General features: G+C 40.5%; 1 protein-coding gene across 2 annotated transcripts in view; it reads right to left on the reverse strand.

The window, feature by feature from the left end:
* Nucleotides 1-401: 401 nt before the first annotated feature.
* nell2a (neural EGFL like 2a) overlaps nucleotides 402-18,531 on the reverse strand; it is an 86,620-nt gene continuing 68,490 nt past the window's right edge. Inside the window, exons 16-20 of one of the 2 annotated variants that reach the window (XM_075470267.1) lie at nucleotides 13,085-13,225; nucleotides 10,290-10,483; nucleotides 7,106-7,282; nucleotides 3,906-4,130; nucleotides 402-1,201 (exon numbers count right to left, since the gene is read on the reverse strand). In XM_075470267.1, the coding sequence (XP_075326382.1) occupies nucleotides 1,160-1,201; nucleotides 3,906-4,130; nucleotides 7,106-7,282; nucleotides 10,290-10,483; nucleotides 13,085-13,225 (779 nt within the window). In that variant the 3' untranslated portion in view covers nucleotides 402-1,159. The remainder of the gene's footprint in view (nucleotides 1,202-3,905; nucleotides 4,131-7,105; nucleotides 7,283-10,289; nucleotides 10,484-13,084; nucleotides 13,226-18,531) is intronic. The other variant, XM_075470268.1, reaches the window with a different exon arrangement.

Raw genomic sequence — 18,531 nt, forward strand, 5'->3', positions numbered from 1 at the left:
AAATATACCACTCAACAATAAAAGTAAGAATATTATCATCATTATCATTTTCCATTAATAAGAATGTTTGGCACAATGTGAAAAATCCCTCTAAGTAATGTAAGCAATAATCATTAGTTTGCATGCAACCAGCAGAAAGAATAAATCTTTTATAAGCTGGCAGCCCAGATGGTGTTCCTAATAAGTGTAAATTACTTACAACTAATCCATAACCAATTGGTAAATTGTTAATATTCTTTAACTTTTAATAAGGTTAATTGGTTCTAATGTTCTCGAGAGTGGTTCAGTAAACCTGAAAAATACTCTTCTCTCAAGCAGCATATCAAATATTCATGAGCGCTCAGTATTCAAACACAATGAAAACAAATAATTGACACTCATATACAAGCCCAAGACAAGAATTAAATGTAAATGGAAATACTTTATTTTACTATTACACAATAACAAGCTTGGAAAGAAAAATTACAAAAAGGAGAAATGGAACAAAATGCTACAAAGCACCACATAATATAGACGACTCGCAAATGTGGCAACAGAACCTTATGCTAACTGCCTTTGCTCTATCTAAGGTATCAACATCATCATCATTGAGAATTTAGAAATCAGCAAAAATGTATGGACATCAAGCACATGCCAGTAATAGTATTATCTTACAGTTTCATGTAGCAATGAATCGGAGTGGGGAAGTGTGATCCTCAAACGTTCACTTTACGTGGTGAGACAGAATAAAGAGAGTGGGTCTGAGGGAGCTGTAGTCCATCATCTGTTTGGTATGATACAGGTTTGCATTTGGTATAAAGGAGCTGAGGGAGCAGGCGCGGGTCACAGACTGTTTGCAAGTTACTTTTAATATCTAATGTGCACAAGGTTCCAAGTGGGTGGAGATTACCGTATGGAACGCATATAAGAGCAATAAGAGCTATAAGCTGCAGATAATCAGAGGAGAGTTACCTGATGGTTAAAGTTGGACAGCTGTCTGACAGTGTGACCTGAATTGTAACCTCCATTCATTTGGTTCAGCAGGTCAAAACCAACTTGACAGTGCAAACACTTTTTGACCCAGGCCTGTGATAAGGACAGTGAGGGGACACAGGGGTGGTGTTACTTTTTTTTTTTTTACATGGAGAACGCTGTACAGGTGCCTTCATACCTGCCTGGACTAAAGGCACATGGGGTCCACTGAGCAACAGATGTGTCCATTCTGCAAACGAGAGGAAAGAGAAGACAAAGAAACACGGGTGGGGGGGGTTATTGTCACGTTTTAACCTCGGGCAAACGCTTTTTGAAAGCCAACAGATGGTATTTTCAAGTGCCGGCGATGTTGCAGCATGCAGGCTTCATTTGGCATTTTGAGTTCCTCTGGGTGTCATTTCACCACTAACTGATCCAAGGAGGCAATTTTCTACTGGGAATTCAAATGTGAATGATCACTGAGTCATGGATCACCAATCTGGCCAACTCCGAACTACATGACAGTGCAGAGCTATCTCAAAAAGAGGAAATATCCATTTATTTGAATTAATCGTAAATCTTTTCTGAAAGACTCCTACTAAGAGTGGCTGCCATCTTTTCCCTATGATGTGGAGATCATCGTCAGGCAGGCAGGAAGGAAATATTTTATCTTAGGAACTCAGACGAGAAAGTCAGTCTTAGTGGATTAGTCCTAAAGCCGAGGGAAACAATTTACAGTCGCATTTGGAAACAAAGAGGATATTGCCTGCATAGTTTACTCTCTAAATGACTGCTCAGTCCCGCTGTATAAAACATTTGTATCGAGCAGCTTTCTCCAATTTGATATATGGGAGGAAATTATGTGTGTTTGTCTCGGTTTCTTAGACAGGGCTCCATACATTGCAAGTACTGCATTATGCAAATAGGTCTGCTTGTTTAACACAGTGCAGAGGAGAGAGCCCAATGTGACTACCAGCTGCAGCTGAGCCCGAGGCTACCAGATGAGAGGCCGACAAATGCTCTCTCAGAGCAGGTTTCTCTTTGTCCAAGACTTCGGCTCATTTTTATTTAAAGAAATGCTTAATCATTTTGGGAAACAGGCTCATTAAAACTTAAACTTAAAACTGCATGTAGGCTGGAAATAGGAGTTTTGTCATCATCTGTGAGGTTACCAGGCAACCAAGAGAAACTCCAGCACCTCGACCGAGGAACAGCTAAGCACATAACCCCATAAAACTGCAACTTGATATTTTAACGCTTTAATAAACAGCTAATAGATTTAAAATTGTATTTTGTTACCACGTGACAGAGCCAGGCTAGCTTTTTACAGTCTTAGTGCTAAGCTAAGTGGCTGCAGATTCAACTCTTTGCAACAAGGAGATAAGCATGTCTGAAAATAGTCTAGTTTCTTGTCAATAAATTAAAATTGAACATTAAAATGGCAACTGTTATCACTTCTATACCAACATTTGAAGCCAAGGCATTTACCCTATACCAACATTTAAGTGCCTTCTGATACTGTTGAGCAGCCCCACTGATGACAGTAATGGATTATTTTACAGATAAATCCATCTTGGATAGATATTGTTCAGTCAAAACTGCCTTTCATTCAGTATTGATGCTCATCAAAAGTTAAGAAAACAAAACTCCTATTGTTAGAAATATGATTACAGCATGGTATCAGGTTAAGACATATTTAGACACGAGCTCAATATGGGCTAACTATTTTTTCCCACCTGGCAAAGCAGATGCAGTCTGTATAAAGACGACTGAAAAAAGGAATAAATGCAATAAGGGATCTCATGGCATAAGATCATGGTAACATAATGTTGTTTGAAGAATTGGTTGCCAGATGTGGTGTCCCACATGAATATTTTTCCAAATACTTTCAGGTGAGAAACTTTTTTCGATCTTTTAAAAGTCAGTGTTTATCAATACCACTGTTATCTCTTCTGGAAATACAAATGCAGTAAGGGTGCTTTGGAAAAGGTATTAAGTAAATGAACACTGGGAAACAGCAGGTGTCAAAGCACAAACAGAAACGTCGACATTCAGCTCAAACTGCTGCACTATAAATGGTCAATGAGGACATATATGACACCAGAAAAGTTTTAAAGAAGTGTCTCAGATTTGTCAACAAGGTATGGACAAGGTTGACCTTTTTTCCACTATGTGTAGGAATGTAAGTATTGGGAAATTAGAATAGGAGTTTATAAAAACTTTGGAAATCATATAGTTGAAAACACAGCTAAGATGTCTTCATTTGACATCTGGGAAAGACAGAATTGCTTTAGACCTTTGTTTAATACTTTCAAAAAGAGTTATCTCCGCCTTGGAAAAAGATAAGTAAGTTCATTCAACAATAAGAAAGCATTATCTAATTTCTTAAAGGTACAGTGGGCTCTTTTTTATACAATGCTTTAACGATGTGGCCATTGATGTGTGAATTTATTTATTTTTTTTAATTTTCTCCCATATTTGCCATGTAAAGGGAGGCCACATTTCAAGTCTGAACTTGGATGATGTTCTGCCTGCCTCTCCGTATATTCCTCTTGTTGGTTGTAAACTCTTTCGATTGGTTCTACGGTTTGAATTTCTTGCAAATCAATAAAGATATTGCTAGATATTGCTAAAGATATTAAATGATAAAAAGGAACATAGTCATTGTGATTCTCAAGTTTGTGTATTTGAAAGGGAATAATTCTTAAATAAAACTTTATATCTTCCTTGCCATTGCTATTTCTCTCTCAAAGTTCTCACTGTGTGTATCTTAGCTCAAGGTATTTGTCAGAAAACTTTCTCCTTGAAATGGGTTCTCAGTTTACAAACCATTTTTTCTTTGGCGTCCAGCTCTGACAAAAAAATGCCTTTCACAGCACAACGTCTCATCTGCCACCGATCAAGGCGGGCTGTGATTTGCTTTTTCGGACGCTGCCGGTGACCTGGTGGCTTACCTTGCACTGGCACAGGGTGCACTCTGTGCCGTGTTTAATCCAGGAGGAGCCACTGAAGCGTGAGATGTTGTGCTCGTCTGTGCACGTCTTGGTGATGTCGTTGCGGATGGTGTCGGCCTGGCAGGGGTCGGTGACACAGCGCGGACAGCACTCGCCCTCAGGCACTACAGTGAACTCACAGTCCACGGGCGGGCACGGCAGAGGCCAGCAGTCCACCTGGCCCTGCTGTGAGGGCAGAAAGAGAGAACCTCAGATGGTTTGAGATAGAAAGGAGAAGAAGTCTGAAATAATCTCAGCAAATACACTAATGTATTCTTCATGCTTAAACAAGTTGCTCATACAAATACGCACATTTTTCCTCACACTGTGTATTTGCATGCCTGAGGGAACGTCTCTACTTGATGGGAAAAAGAAGTTGTTAGGTACCAAGAAAATATAGATGAGCAGTGCAATCAACAAAGTCAGCAGTTTCAGGGGAAGTAAATGCTGCAGCTTTCTAATTGTCTTATTGTTGTTCTCATATTATTCTCCCAGCCGACTTTCAGCACATAAAAGCTCTATTGGATTTCTTCCTGCTGTCATTTTCTATTGGCCTGAGAAAACAGGTCACATATTTTGACCATCTTTGCAAATTCTGTCTGACCCACAATCTGTACTTCTCTGGCCTGACCCACTTTTGGTTACACTAACATAAGTTCCACAGTCATTTATTGGTCGAGACATATTATCTTACATTTAAACACACCAGAAGATACAAAAGACACACACTTGAAGTTTGAAGCTTGATCAAAGTGTCCCACTGGGGGTATTTAATATATATGAAAAAATCTTCCGGCTCAGCGTTTCAGATAGGTAGTAAATTAGGTTGGCTATAAGGCACATGGACTCCCACAGCGCTAATGTCCACTCTTAGCCTCTGTGTTCTGTGAAAACATTTAAAGGGAGACCATGATTGATCATAGCCTTTGGTATCTGTCCTTTACTGTCATGCGAGACACTGTCATCTTTGTGTGTTTAAGAAGACGTGGCCTGTGATCACAAAGACATTTGGCATACAATGAGCATGATATAAAAATTTAAGCAAACTAAATCTGAAGCCTGCCTTTGTGATACAGGAGACGGCTATCATTTCAATCTGGCTTTCCATTGAAGGTTCTTGGTATCTCGTTGCAATTCAATCTCTCGGCTTTTACATAGTTTTACTTTCTGTAAGTGTGAATGTTGCAAAATGCCATCAGGAGATTAAAACCAATGACATTTATCTTTGCCTGGGAATTGGCCTCCAACAATTATACATTTCTTTCAAATGTGCTTTGACCTTAAGTATAACTTACATGCATGGTAATGGAAATTAGCGCTCTCTTGATATTTGTGCAAATTAAGAAGACAGAAAATCACAACTAATACCACAACCACAACATAAGTGCACTGCCTGCAAAGGCCACATTTTACATTTCAAATGACTGAACACTTAGCAGAGAACGACACACATTCTGGTCTTGGGAGCGTGTTTTGCGCATCTGCCTGCTGTCACTATGTATTCTTAGTCCCCTGCTGAGCTTGGACAGCCATTGCTCTGCTAAGTGTTGCAGCATTCAAGGTTCATTTCACGTCCCTGTCACGCTACTGGAGCTGCGGTACCGTATTGCAGGAGATGCCTGTTCTTTCAGGCGGTGGCAACTTTGGGCTCCTTTGCTGTGTCTGTACATCTGTGCATCCTTAATCGAGTGTCTTTTGTATCTTTTTGTGTGCGCCTGGACATCTGCGGGTTGTGCCAAGATTTTCAAACATGTGTTCACTATGTACATACTTGTGTTTACACTGTATGTGTGCCCTGCTGTTGTGACAGGAATGTCTAACTCCCCAAATGTGTTTGTGTCAACACGTATAAGTGCCTGCGGTGAGCACGGCCGTGGAGAGAGTGAAGCCGAGCGAACCCATTTTCAACCGGCTGTGCCTCCCCGCTGCCTCTCAGCCGAGCAGTGATTTTTCAGGCTCTCGTATAATAGTCTGCTGTAAGAAACCCAAAAAGCAGCCCTTAGGTCTGAGCATCGGGGCAGCATTACAATGGCAGGAGAGGAGGGGAGGTGGTACGAGGAGGGGGGAGGGCATTACTGTTTCTGCTCACAGCATAAATCTGACAGACTGGAGCCAACATTACAGTATCTTGGCTACAAGTATAGGTGCTCTTTAAAAGGAACACAAAGTGGCTGAAAAGAAGTGAAAGGAGCTGTAGAGTGCCTGTCTGAGATACACAGTGAAGATGATTTGTGAGTAACTGAACAGAGGAAATGACACTGGTGTGGGTGTGTGTTACAGCTGGTGATGGTGTGAGTACAACAAGACAGTGCGGTGGAATGTAAAGCATGCCATTTGCATTTATTATGCATTTGTCTATAAGGTAAGGAGGCCAAAACATTTGGAAAGATTTATTGATTTTGTCAGGTTTACTGGGAAACACTTGCAAGATGTTTCCCTGTTGCCTGAACGACAGCACAGTGTAAACCCTGGAAAAGGTCAGCGCAGCCGGAGATGTGAACACAAAGTAAATAGCGCATATGTCTCACGGTGAAAGATTCATGTGGTGAGCGCCATGTTATTTTGTCTGATATGACAAATAGGGCTGCATGCACAGTAAAGGACACTTGAAATGACAAAAAAACACTCATGCAGTAAATGCTCATCAGTCAACACAAGCACATACTGTGTACACCTCCTGTAAGGACACAAATAATACTCACTATTACACCCTGGGACTGTTATTACCCTCCTGATTTCTCAACCTTGGAAGTACCCTCCAATAAAATGTGTAATTCCATCACAGAGGACAACAGTGAAAAGGGTTCTTTGAATTCTTACAAATCAAAGTAATCACTCACGCTTTTTCTTTTTGCATCAGATGAAAAACCAATCTTCATTTTCTCCTCTCCGCAACCTTCCTATTCACCTCTTAATCACTCCCCCGCTCTTTCCTCAAAATACTGCGATTCTCCTTGACTTTTTTTTTTTTCTTTTACACTCGGCACATCTCTCATTCAGCATTTCCATGGAGACCGGGGTATTTGTTACATTTCTTGTGTGGGCACTGCTGCACAGCAGCGAATGCTGATGTTGTTTTTACTATCACGCGAGATGGCTTTTAACAAAAGGGGCAAATTCTTGTGATGTCAATTTCGTTACGTTTCTTCGCCTCTACTCACCAGGCACTGGCACTGCTGGCAGTTCTCCACCCATGTGTCACCGCTGCCGTAGGTGAGCAGGCCGTTCTGGTGCAGGCACTGGCTGCTCAGCCGAGGGTCGCACTCGGGGCAGCAGAACAGGTCGGCATTGGGGTTGTCGCAATCGCACACCATCCTGCGGCACATCACTTGGCCAGCCTGAGCACAGAGAATAATTAAACATTTAACGTAGGACTGCACAAAGGCATGAGCAAACCTCACATGCAATAGACAAAGCCATTTGTGTGATGGAGTCATTAAACATACATGTCCATGATTAATTATGTAATAAAGGCTATGAAGCCCGGCCCTTTTGAAGCTGTTTTTACGGCTTTTTAACTCAAACTGAAGGCAAGACACTCCGGAATAAAAATATATTTTATGAATGTTGATGCACAGTGGTTCTCTTTGCTCCATGTTCATCAGTTTGGTGTTTAAGGAAGTTCCCCTTGGCTGTTTTTTTGTTGCTCATCTGCCTTCCAACTGTCATCATTTAAATGGCTTCAGATTCTCAAAGTTGAAAATTTGCTGGGTTTTTCTTGTTTTGTTTTGGACTCATCGTCATAGAGTAAACAAGGTATTTTAATCACTAAAGTTATGAGTAAATTAAATGGACGCTTTAGGAAAAAAATATAAATTGGAAGATCTCAGAAATAAATGTTCTTGATTAACGCAGACAGCGGTTTGTTATTGCAGTCTACAGACACATCTATAGGAATAGAATGGGTTGATAGGTTCTACATACCGAATTTTATACTTATACATTCTCGTGGAGGTTGCTAACACCTAAGAAAGGCAATCCACAAAATTAAAAGCCATCTGCCTTTCAGAAAAAATTGAAACAATCAGCTGTTTGCATACTGCACAGCCTCAGATTGGACACATCCCAGCTTTTGTCTTGTCCGTGTCGTTTGACCTTGGTTTCCATTGTCCGTCAGTTGTGGCACTCCACCTAATATCCAGCTGCGTCCACCCACCTCCAAAACAATAACATGTTTACTTTTCTGCTCCCTGACACAACTAATTTTGACAGGCAGCTCTTCAATCTCTCAAATCAATTAATATGACTCATTTAATTAGGGGAACCATTTCTGTCCTGGTCCTTTGTAATCAAATGAATAATTTGCTGCTTGATCTTTCACTACCGACACTAATCCACTTTAATCACCTTCCTCTACTCCCAGACACTTGGCATTAGCGTGAGTGAAATGCTCAAATGCAACGTATGACTGCTGCGTGACCCGATAATTCTGAAACCAAATGTGTTTGGGACGGCAGAATGAGTTTTCTGGACCAGCACATCCCAGATGCCTCATTACCTTGGTGTCAGAAAATCAATCAAAACAACAACATCAGAAGCCAAAGTCAGTCCAGCATATTTAGAAAAAACTGCATAAAACTCACAGCTAAATCCATGTAATTTTCTATCTCTTTCATTTTTAGGGGGTCAAATGTAATAGGAATTGCTTTTTTGAGAAGGACTACCTGAAGTTTGGATGGCATGGACATTGCCAAAGAATGGGTTTTCATCGTTTGTAGTGATTTAGGCCGTGAGCTCTATTCAGTGGTTTCATTATAATTCTTTCTGCCGTTAGTGTGTAATCAGCTGACTCATTTGTCATTTGATGTATGATTTGGGTCATTAAGCATGTGTAATGTAAAACATAGATAGTGTATCCATATAATCTTTGCAACATTATATTGAAAGCTTCAAATTATGAGCTGCTATGAGAATTCTTCATACTTTTTACTTCCAGTAATTCTTGTACAGGTTGATCTCATTTGTTGAGAGATGCTGTTCCGGAACTGGTCTGGATTATTAAGAAGATTATTATTATTTTTAACAAAATCTAATCTGACCTCTGTATGGTTAAGATTTATGAAAAGTCTGCACCTTGCTGTGAACCCTCAGCATTTGCTCTTGTCAAAGAGCTCTTGTCGAAGTCTTCTCTTCATGGTAAACTTGTATAACGATGTACCGGCCTCCTGGAGAGCTTTCTTCACTTGGCACAAAGTTGTTAAGGGGTTTTTCTTTACTGTGGAAAGGGTCCTGCGATCATTGATTGCCACTATTATCTCCCTGAAAATCCAGGTGTTTTATGTTGCAGAGCTCACTGGTGTGTTCTTTCAGCTCAGTAAATGTCACATAGTTTATTTGGCCACTCCTGATGTTCCTGCTATCTCTCTTGGATTTGTTTTGGTTTTCTAAGCGTGGTCTGTTTTGCATGTACTGACTGGAAGTATAATTTCCACCTCTTTTACCTCACTTTTTGGTCCCCACCAATTCTGAGAAATATACCTTTTAAATATACTTCTCCCTATAACCACAAACTCCAACATATTTCTCTCTTCAGTTGCAAAGTACTTATCTACATACCCAGGGAATGGTAAAGTTAGTTGTTAATTTTTTGTCAAACGCATAACATAAAACTCATTTTAGCCACTGGTAATATGAAATATTGATTTGTGCAGCTTTATGAACATGCAGTTACACTATCTACTCAATTATTAACAATGACTGAGTGCACATACTGTAAATATTTTTTCAAGAGCAGTGGTGGATGAGATATAATTTGCTCACTTGTCTCCTCTAAAGGTCAACAAGGAGCACTTTTGCACATTAGACTTAATAAATATGGCTATAAGACTTTTAGCCTAAAGGTGGCACAACGTTGGTCTTTTACTAAGTTACGACACATTGTATACAATTAAAAAAGGAAAGTAAAGCGTAATTCATTCCACTAGTTTGTTTCAGTAATTTCTAAGATGTCACCCACCGGCTGGGGAGCTGCACTGCCGTCGTACAATAGAAGGTGGTGACATTTGTTGCTGATTGGCCCTGTGGGAGACGGCGCCATTCGTATAAATGAGCAGGTTTACACTTGTTCTATTTTCTTTGTTTAGGCACTTGGAAAGTGGAGTAAGAATAAACAAAGGTGAAAAAAACACTTCAAGACCAGCTGGATGCACAAACACTACAATAGAGAGACAGAGTGGGAATCATAATCGCTGAACTATGTACAGCTGTGAACACATGTCCTATGACTCTTTTTTTCCTTTACACTTGTTTCAAGTGATCCATTCACCTCTCCTTTGTTGCTTGCTCTTTGCATTTCTCTCTAAGCTTTCTTTGTGTCTCTGTTCTCCATCTCGCTCTGTTTATTACCTGGCAGGAGCACACTGAGCACCTATCGCTGTCCAGCACCCAGATCTGCCCACTGTGCTTGACCTTGTTGTCATGGATACAGTCGCCGGTGCAGTTATGACCGTGGGGGCACCGACAGTCATAGCCTCCCTCCAAGTTGAAGCACACTGTGTCGTTTGCACAGGTGTTCCTTCCTGTCTTGCATTCATTAATATCTGCAAGGAGCACAAAAAAATGACATCATACATATGCTCTGCATAGGTAACGCTGTTTCTACCCACGGCTTTGGAAAACAGCCAATAAATAGCCCTTTATGATGCTTTTGCAACCGCATGACATCGAGCCGTCAACTGTGAAATGTTGCACCACAACACTCCGGGGTAAAAATGCTGTATGGACCTGCAGTGCAACCAAAAAAACACTTTTGGTCAAGCTACGACTGTGAGAAGTGCAGAGAGGTTATTGTTTATTTATCTATTTGTTATAAGTGCCTTTAATATGCCTTTTTTCCCCTCTTGCGTCTTCCAGCTCATACTGACAGCTAAGATGGGGTCAATGAGCAGAGCAGCGCAGGCACTATTGTTACAGGCATTGCTTCCATGTTACTGCAGATTGAGGGTTTCCCTTTTGACAGCTCCGACACGTCTTCTGACAGGCCGAATCGGGAGAGAACGTTCCAGAAAATGAACAGAACGTGAAAAAGTATGACGGCATTTTGGTAAGAAAAACACATTTATAATGACACAGCGATCCAATCAAACTCCGTTTAGAAAAAAAAATTACCCTCAAAAGGGAAGTGAGCTTGTGATGAACTGTGTGTTTCAGCAACGATCTGCTATTTTTAACTTCTGTCATTTGAAAACTGAAACCTGAGGGCAGTGATGAAACTGGGATGACAAAAATAATAGTAGCTCAATGTGTCTGGTATTGAGACATGGCGAAGCTTTGAATTGCCAAAGTCATGTTCAGGCATTAGTAGAGATTTATAAACCACAATTTAAAGCTAAATTCACTAAAGTCACTAAAGACAGCTGCCATTAAGCCACTCCTAAAGAAGAGAACTCCAGACGCCTCTATGATGAACAACTACAGACCTGTCTCTAATCTCTCTTTTCTATCTAAGATTATTGAGAAAGTTGTATTTAACCAGCTCAACGACTTTGTGAATGAAAGTGGAAGTCTTGATAACTTTCAATCAGACTTCAGACGTCATCACAGCACTGAAACAGCTCTGGTCAAAGTGTTAAACGACATCAGGTTGAATACTGATTCTGGTAATGTTCAGTACTGGTTCTGTTGGACCTCAGCGCTGCGTTTGATACTGTAGATCACAGAATCCTGTTGCACAGGCTGGAAAACTGGGTTGGACTTTCTGGAGCGGTCCTTAACTGGTTCAGGTCCTACTTAGAAGGCCGGAGTTATTTTGTTACAATTGGCAGCTATGAATCTGAGCGAGTGGCCATGACTTGTGGAGTCCCCCATGGGTCAATTCTTGGACCTCTTCTGTTTAACTTGTATATGCTCCCTTTGGGTCAGATATTGCAGAATTTTAACATCAATTATCACAGTTATGCAGACGACACACAACTTTATGTGTCTCTGTCACCGGACGACTGCAGCCCAGCAGACGTACTGTGTCAGTGTCTGGAGGAAGTAAACACCTGGATGAGAGAGAATTTTCTACAATTAAATGAAGACAAAACTGAGATCATTCTATTTGGCAGCAAAGAGAAGAGGGTCAGCGTTGGTAAATATCTTGCGACTCGGGACCTTACAATCACTGACCAAGTTCGTAACCTCGGAGTGTTGATAGACTCAGATCTGACTTTCAGCAGCCACATCAAAGCTGTCACCAAGGCAGCTTTTTACCATCTCAGAAACATCAACAGAATTAAAGGTTTCCTCTCCCAAAAAGACCAGGAGAAACTCATCCATGCATTCATCTCCAGTAGACTCGATTACTGTAATGCTCTTTTAACTGGACTTCCCAAAAAGAGCATTAAACATCTGCAGCTCATCCAGAACGCTGCTGCTAGAATTTTAACCCGGACTAAGAGATCTGAACACATCACACCAGTGTTAAAATCTTTACTCTGGCTTCCAGTCAGTCACAGAATAGATTTTAAAAGCCTGCTGATGGTTTACAAATCCCAGAACGGTTTAGGCCCAAAATACATCTGTGATATGTTCAGAGAATATAAACCTAGCAGAGCTCTTAGATCCAAGGCCTCAGGTCAGCTGGTCCAGTCCAGAGTCCAGACTAAACAGGGAGAAGCAGCATTTAGCTGTTATGCTGCAAACAAGTGGAACAAACTGCCAGTTGAGATTAAACTTTCACCAAATGTAGACATTTTTAAATCCAGGTTAAAAACATTTCTTTTCTCATGTGTCTATGCATGAAATATCTTTTAACTTATCTAGACTGTTGCTTGTTTTTAAATTCATTTAGATTATTTTATTTGTTTCTCTTTATATTCTTTTATGTATTTTAATGCCTCTTCCACTCCCTGCTGCAATGCTTTTATTTTATGTAAAGCACTTTGAATTGTTAGTACATGAAATATGCTATATAAATAAATTTGATTTGATAAATTAATGAAACAACTCTAAAATCTGAGGTAATCTAAAGCATGTATCAACAAGGTGGATGCCATGTTATGTGAACATTGGACTCAACTTATTTCAAACCCACAGACGCCACTATGTTCCTCATTAACACGAGACGTCTTTTACATGTTTGTAAAGATCAGAAATTTTGCTCTTTTTTTCCTAACTTTTGAAATGTTGTTTAAGAATAGTGAAGGGGGGCGACTTACCCACACACGATTCCCCATTGGCGGAAAACAAGCCATTGTCATGGTAGCCGTCACGGCACTCACAGTGGTACCAGCCGGGCAAGTTGACACAAGTGGATTTACTATCGCACTCGACAAAGCCGTCCACACACTCATCAATATCTGAGGAAGAGCAGAGGACAGACAATAAGATATCTAATGTCTGTTTGTTTCTAAATGTCTTTCGTTTTTTTACATTGAACGAGATATGGAGCTCCATTTTTGCCTCTTGGGTATTTTCAACACCGACTAACTAATGATTAATAAAACCACATGTCTACCGTTTGAGAGAATCTAGTCCAAATGCTTTATTGATCAGCCACAGTTTCATAGCCGGAGAATCTGTATCAATAACGGATAGCAGGGAATGAATAAATCTAATAAAACAAGATTACTCTTCCAAGAGAGAGTTGTAATTGGTTTGTATATTGAGATACAACTAAAACTATAATAAAGTGTACAAACATGGAGGCAAATAAACTTACTCCAAGGTGGGAGCTGTCTTTTAACTTTGCTTTGACCAAACTTTCTGTAACAATGCGCAGAGACACTCAGCAAAAGGCTCTGACACAGTTTCTAACAGCCTGTGGGTGGTTGTCAATAGATGGAGCTGATGTTTATTTTCATAGAGCTCCACTCATAAAAATCCTTGACTCTGCCTCCTCCTCAAGCTCTTGTCTTTAATTCAAGACCGTGATTACAAGCTCCGACTTTCTCCTCTCAGTATTTGTCTCCCTGTCATTTTCTGTTCGTCTCTTCATCCTGTTTCTTTGTTTCTCTTTTTCACTGTCTCGCTCCTCCCTCTGCTCACAACAGACCAGCGTCTAACCCTTTAATTACCGCGAGCAACCCAGAAAACATCAACCAAGAGCAAATCCAACACAATTGTCAACAATAAGCATAATACACACAGAGAGACAGATTACTCTGATATCCCAGCTAACATTTAATTAAACTAAGGGGCCAGACCTTCATGAGAGAGGAAATAAAGCCTGTTATTACACAGCAGGGCTAAATACGTTAGGACCAGACATGCACAGTGATTAAATGTGTCTGCATAGCCAGTGATGGCTTTTTTATGATTGTGCATGATGCATGATGCTCCGCTCTCATTATGAAAATGGCAGTGTGCCGTGGATGACCTTCTCCACAACTGTACTGCAACAGTATCCCCCACAGAGCGACAGGCAGACGGGCTCATGGTTCCCCACCGCCTAGGCAGTAATGGGATTAAGATCTATTGGCTAATGAGCTCTCAGCCTCTTAATAGAATTTCTGCAGCAGATTAACCGTTGATCAAATGTCCCACAGATTAGGGCTTTATCTATCTAAAAATTACTCACATTTGTCTGAGTCAGAGGCAGGTTTGCTGAAAAAACCCACCCCAAAAAATACAGAAGATTCTTCTATTCCTCTGTTTTTCATATTGGCTAGGTTCAAAGAGCCGTTCTTTTGGCAGACTTTTACATTTCACTACTCAGTTTGGTGACAGCAAACAACTCCCCTTTCGACTGGTTAAAAGAAAGCTGCTTAGAAATCACTGCAAAGGCTACAGCAAATGGCATAACTAGCCTGTCTTTGAAAATTTAGACAGATTCTCTCCACTCTTGAAGAGAAATATCCAATGCTCTTTGTTGGCCATGAATTTTCAGTGCGATAAAAGCCCAAGGAATCTTTTAAAGGGAGAAAATGGATGGTGTTTTGCCTGTATGTAGAAAAAAGAATCAAGTTGAATTTGTTCGAATCATCCTCCCCATTACGGATGTATGAAATAGTTCAAAGTACAACTGAGCAGTCGGATGCTATTTATAGCAGACACTGATGATGAAGTAAGTCTAAAAATATGCAAATGGGTTATTTTCAGCCAATCTCATTCAAGTTATTTTAAAGGCTCGACTGTCTGGTCATAACAACAGAGGGTTAGACTCACTAAAAGAGATTTGTCGCAATCTCTCTTTTTCTGAACATACCTGTCAGCCAAAATTGTGGCATGACGCTTCTCAACTTGCTGTCAAATCAACTTTTCAAGAGCTGCCATGTTTTAGGACAGTGACATTTGGCTGTTGTCGCAATTTAGACTCGACAAGATCGAACTGAGGTACAGCAGAGATACATCATGCAACACAAAAGTCTTGCCTTCTCTTTTATCATCTTTCTTGAATGAAAAGGGAAAATCATTGTAATTAGATCATCAACAATGACAGTCGCAGAGGGGCACTGCTGAGAGAGGCTGTCCCAAGTGAATCACAAGGCTTTTGCTTTTGTTAAATCATAGATGTAGATGGTTCAGTATTTTCACTTGTTAAATAACGGTCTCTCTCCTCTCTGGGGAAAAATAAGTGTTCAAGAAAAGGCCTACAAACTAAATAACATCTGACTGTCTTTCTCTGCGTTCTACAGTGGTCAAGGCTATGGTACTGCAGTTACCTTGGCGACTGAAAGACACTGAAAATGACAAAAATACCCACACAGAGAGAGGAGGATGAGGATGGGCCAGATGAGGAGTAGGTGGTGGTGGACACAAAGTAAGAGAAAAGCAAGTAGAAGCAGTCAGAAAAAGAAGGACGTGGTGGAGGAGGTAAAGACAAAGAAGGAGAACATGCGATGCAGAGACGAGCTGCAGTTATCCTGCTCGTTATCCTGAGTGGCAGGCTGGAAACAGGGGCTCAATTAAGACGAGGGACAAAGTGGGGGAAAAGTGTTGCTCATGGGCTTTTTGTGCTGCTTTGCCATGAGCTCCCCTATCTTCCTTTTTCATTCACCCACCGCCTTCACCTTTCCAGGTGTTCCTTTGTCTTCATCTGTCTCAAAGCTGAGACAAAGCTGGGAGAAAAACAGAGCTGTTCTTATCATCACCTTTGTCAATCCCTGCATTTACTCTCTTTGAGAAGAAAAGGGAAGAATTAAGAAATACGTTTTAGCCTGCCCCCTTGTCTTCATGACTTCCTCTCATTGTCTCTGCTCCTGACAACCTCTTCACTTCACTTTTGTTCCCTTTTCCTGAACATGTGATGTTCTTTACTGTTACCTCTCCCTGTCCTGTCTTTCAATATTCTAATTTTCTTGCTTTTTTGGCACAAGAAAGCCCAAGGGACTGGAATGCAGCTCTGTTGCATTGCATAACTCAGTGGAAACCTATTATTGCTGGCACCTGTACATCTTCAGCATAGTAACCTAATTCAAGCAGATTTTCAGGCCCCTAGAGAACTACCTGATAATGTCATGATCGCAGCAGTCTGTCTTTCTTTTGTTGGTTCCTACTCCCCTTTCCCTTCATGCGTAGCTGTCGATCTTCCCTTGTGTCTGTATGTGTGTGTGTGCTCCTTTGGGCAGGGAAGCCTTGTGACTACCTGACACAGCTGCCAGCAGTTCATCACTTTAAATATATCATCCCAGGTCTTCACTCATTGCTGTTGTTTACCACCAGTCAGGTAACACTCAGGCCCGATCCTGGTTTATCTTGCTTTTGTCAATCTGTAAATGTTCGCTCTTTATATCTCAGGTCCTCTCACCCTGCTGTCGATTCCACACCAGATTACCTGCCTACCTGCCTGTTATCTCACCCTGTTCACCTGTCATTATCTCCATGGACCAACCTTCCAGTCATCCTGACATTCAACAAACTGTCAATAAATCTCCTCCAAGCCATCGGCCATCTCCTTGCGTCATTTTGACAGATAATCCTGATACGCTCAGGGAGGAAGCATTCAGAGACATCAGTATAGCTCAACTCCTGCTCCAAAGTCAGAAGTCATCTGAACAAGTGAATTTTATAATGAGCTGAATTTGTCATATCAAGGTGACTGCTGAGGAAAAACTTCAGTGCCTATGTGTTAGATGGTAAAGCGTAAAAAAACTTTTATTGGCATCCGCATGACAGTACGGTAAAGGGAGAGAGGGTTAGCTGATACCCGTTCTTTGTGCAGTGAAGTGGAATTGATTGATGGTCAGTGAACCTCAGTCTTTATTAGGAGAGGGGAAGAACTCGTTGCTAAACCTGAAGCAGTTACTAAGATGCAAATCCATATCTGAATCCACATCCTGTATATTGTTCCCCTAACCCTTAGAATTTGCTCTTTCAGTCTTCGGGTAAATAAATCGGAAGATGGAAGCATGTCTTTGACTGACAGTTGAGCCTATACGGCAATGAGTCCCAAAATAAGCAAACTCCTGTTCTGGTAATTGCTACCGTAGCTTATGCAATGCAGACACAACATTTTCACACTCCTGTTTTCCATATTTTTTTTTACATCTGGCTACAATTAAATATGGGAATGTTTCTCTGTAACAGGAACTACAGATTTAGTCCAGATAGAGGTAAAAAAAAGGTATATAGCATGCTCAAGATTGGAAGAAGATGCTGAAATGTATTTTTCAGCAAGACAATGATCTGAGGCGTAACTCCAAAACTCGGCGTAAGTTTTGAAGTGACCCAGCTACAGTCTGAATGGGAATCCAGCAGAGCACATCTGGAAAGATGTTAAAACTGAACGGTCTCCTGAGAATTAAGCAGCCGTTTTACATTTCTCTATATTACATTAAATACTATATGCACATTAATAGAATAAAGAAATGGAAAAAATATCAGGGCCAGTTACTTATCTGCCAATCTTGGGTTTGGTTGTCTAACTGTTTGTGGCTTGAAGAAGCTGGCAGTAGTTTGTGCATGTATCAAACTTTAAAAAAGGAAAATACGTACACTGTAGGATGTTATGTATTATAGATATTGTGGAAATTGTTCTGATGTAATGGAAACATATTTACTTGGCAGTTACTTAAAACAGCTTTTCACTGATGCTCTCTGTCCAGTCTAACTGAGCTTGAATGATTCCGCCAAGGAAAATGGGGAGAAAAAAACCTGCTAATTATTTTTGCATGTTTTTTGGTAATTGGCAATGGTAATTTGGTAATGGTATATTATTTTTGGTAACAATGCTTTCAACAAGACCAAAGTGAAGAGTCAGAGTACTTAAGTAATTGGAATAATCTCAAAGCTCAAAACCCTGTTTTTCCTGGTCATGGTCAAGAGTTTTGTGTTCACTGATGTGAACATCTATCTTAAGATGGACGTAAATGAAGGCAAAATGTGGGTCTTAAAACTTTCCGTCGTCACTGTAAGACCGAAAATTAGCAGTAGTGTCTAAAACTCCAGCATTAAACATATTTGTACCAACAATATATAAAAAAAAAGATAACGAGTAAAGCAAAATGTGACGTTTCTCATGATGTTGAACCCACAGATAAAGGTATTGTAATCGTGTCTTAAAGGGTGGGAACATTTTTTTTACATATTGCTTGAAATACTCTTCACACCCCCATTGCAACCAATTAATTAAAAGTTTTGACACAAATATAAAAAGTTTTAATGGCCTCTAGAACGTACAATCTAGGAAAAACAGTATCCAATCATTGTGAACGGACCGTTCACA

The sequence above is a fragment of the Odontesthes bonariensis genome, chromosome 7 (genome assembly GCF_027942865.1).
Source record: "Odontesthes bonariensis isolate fOdoBon6 chromosome 7, fOdoBon6.hap1, whole genome shotgun sequence".
Taxonomy (NCBI): Eukaryota; Metazoa; Chordata; class Actinopteri; order Atheriniformes; family Atherinopsidae; genus Odontesthes; species Odontesthes bonariensis.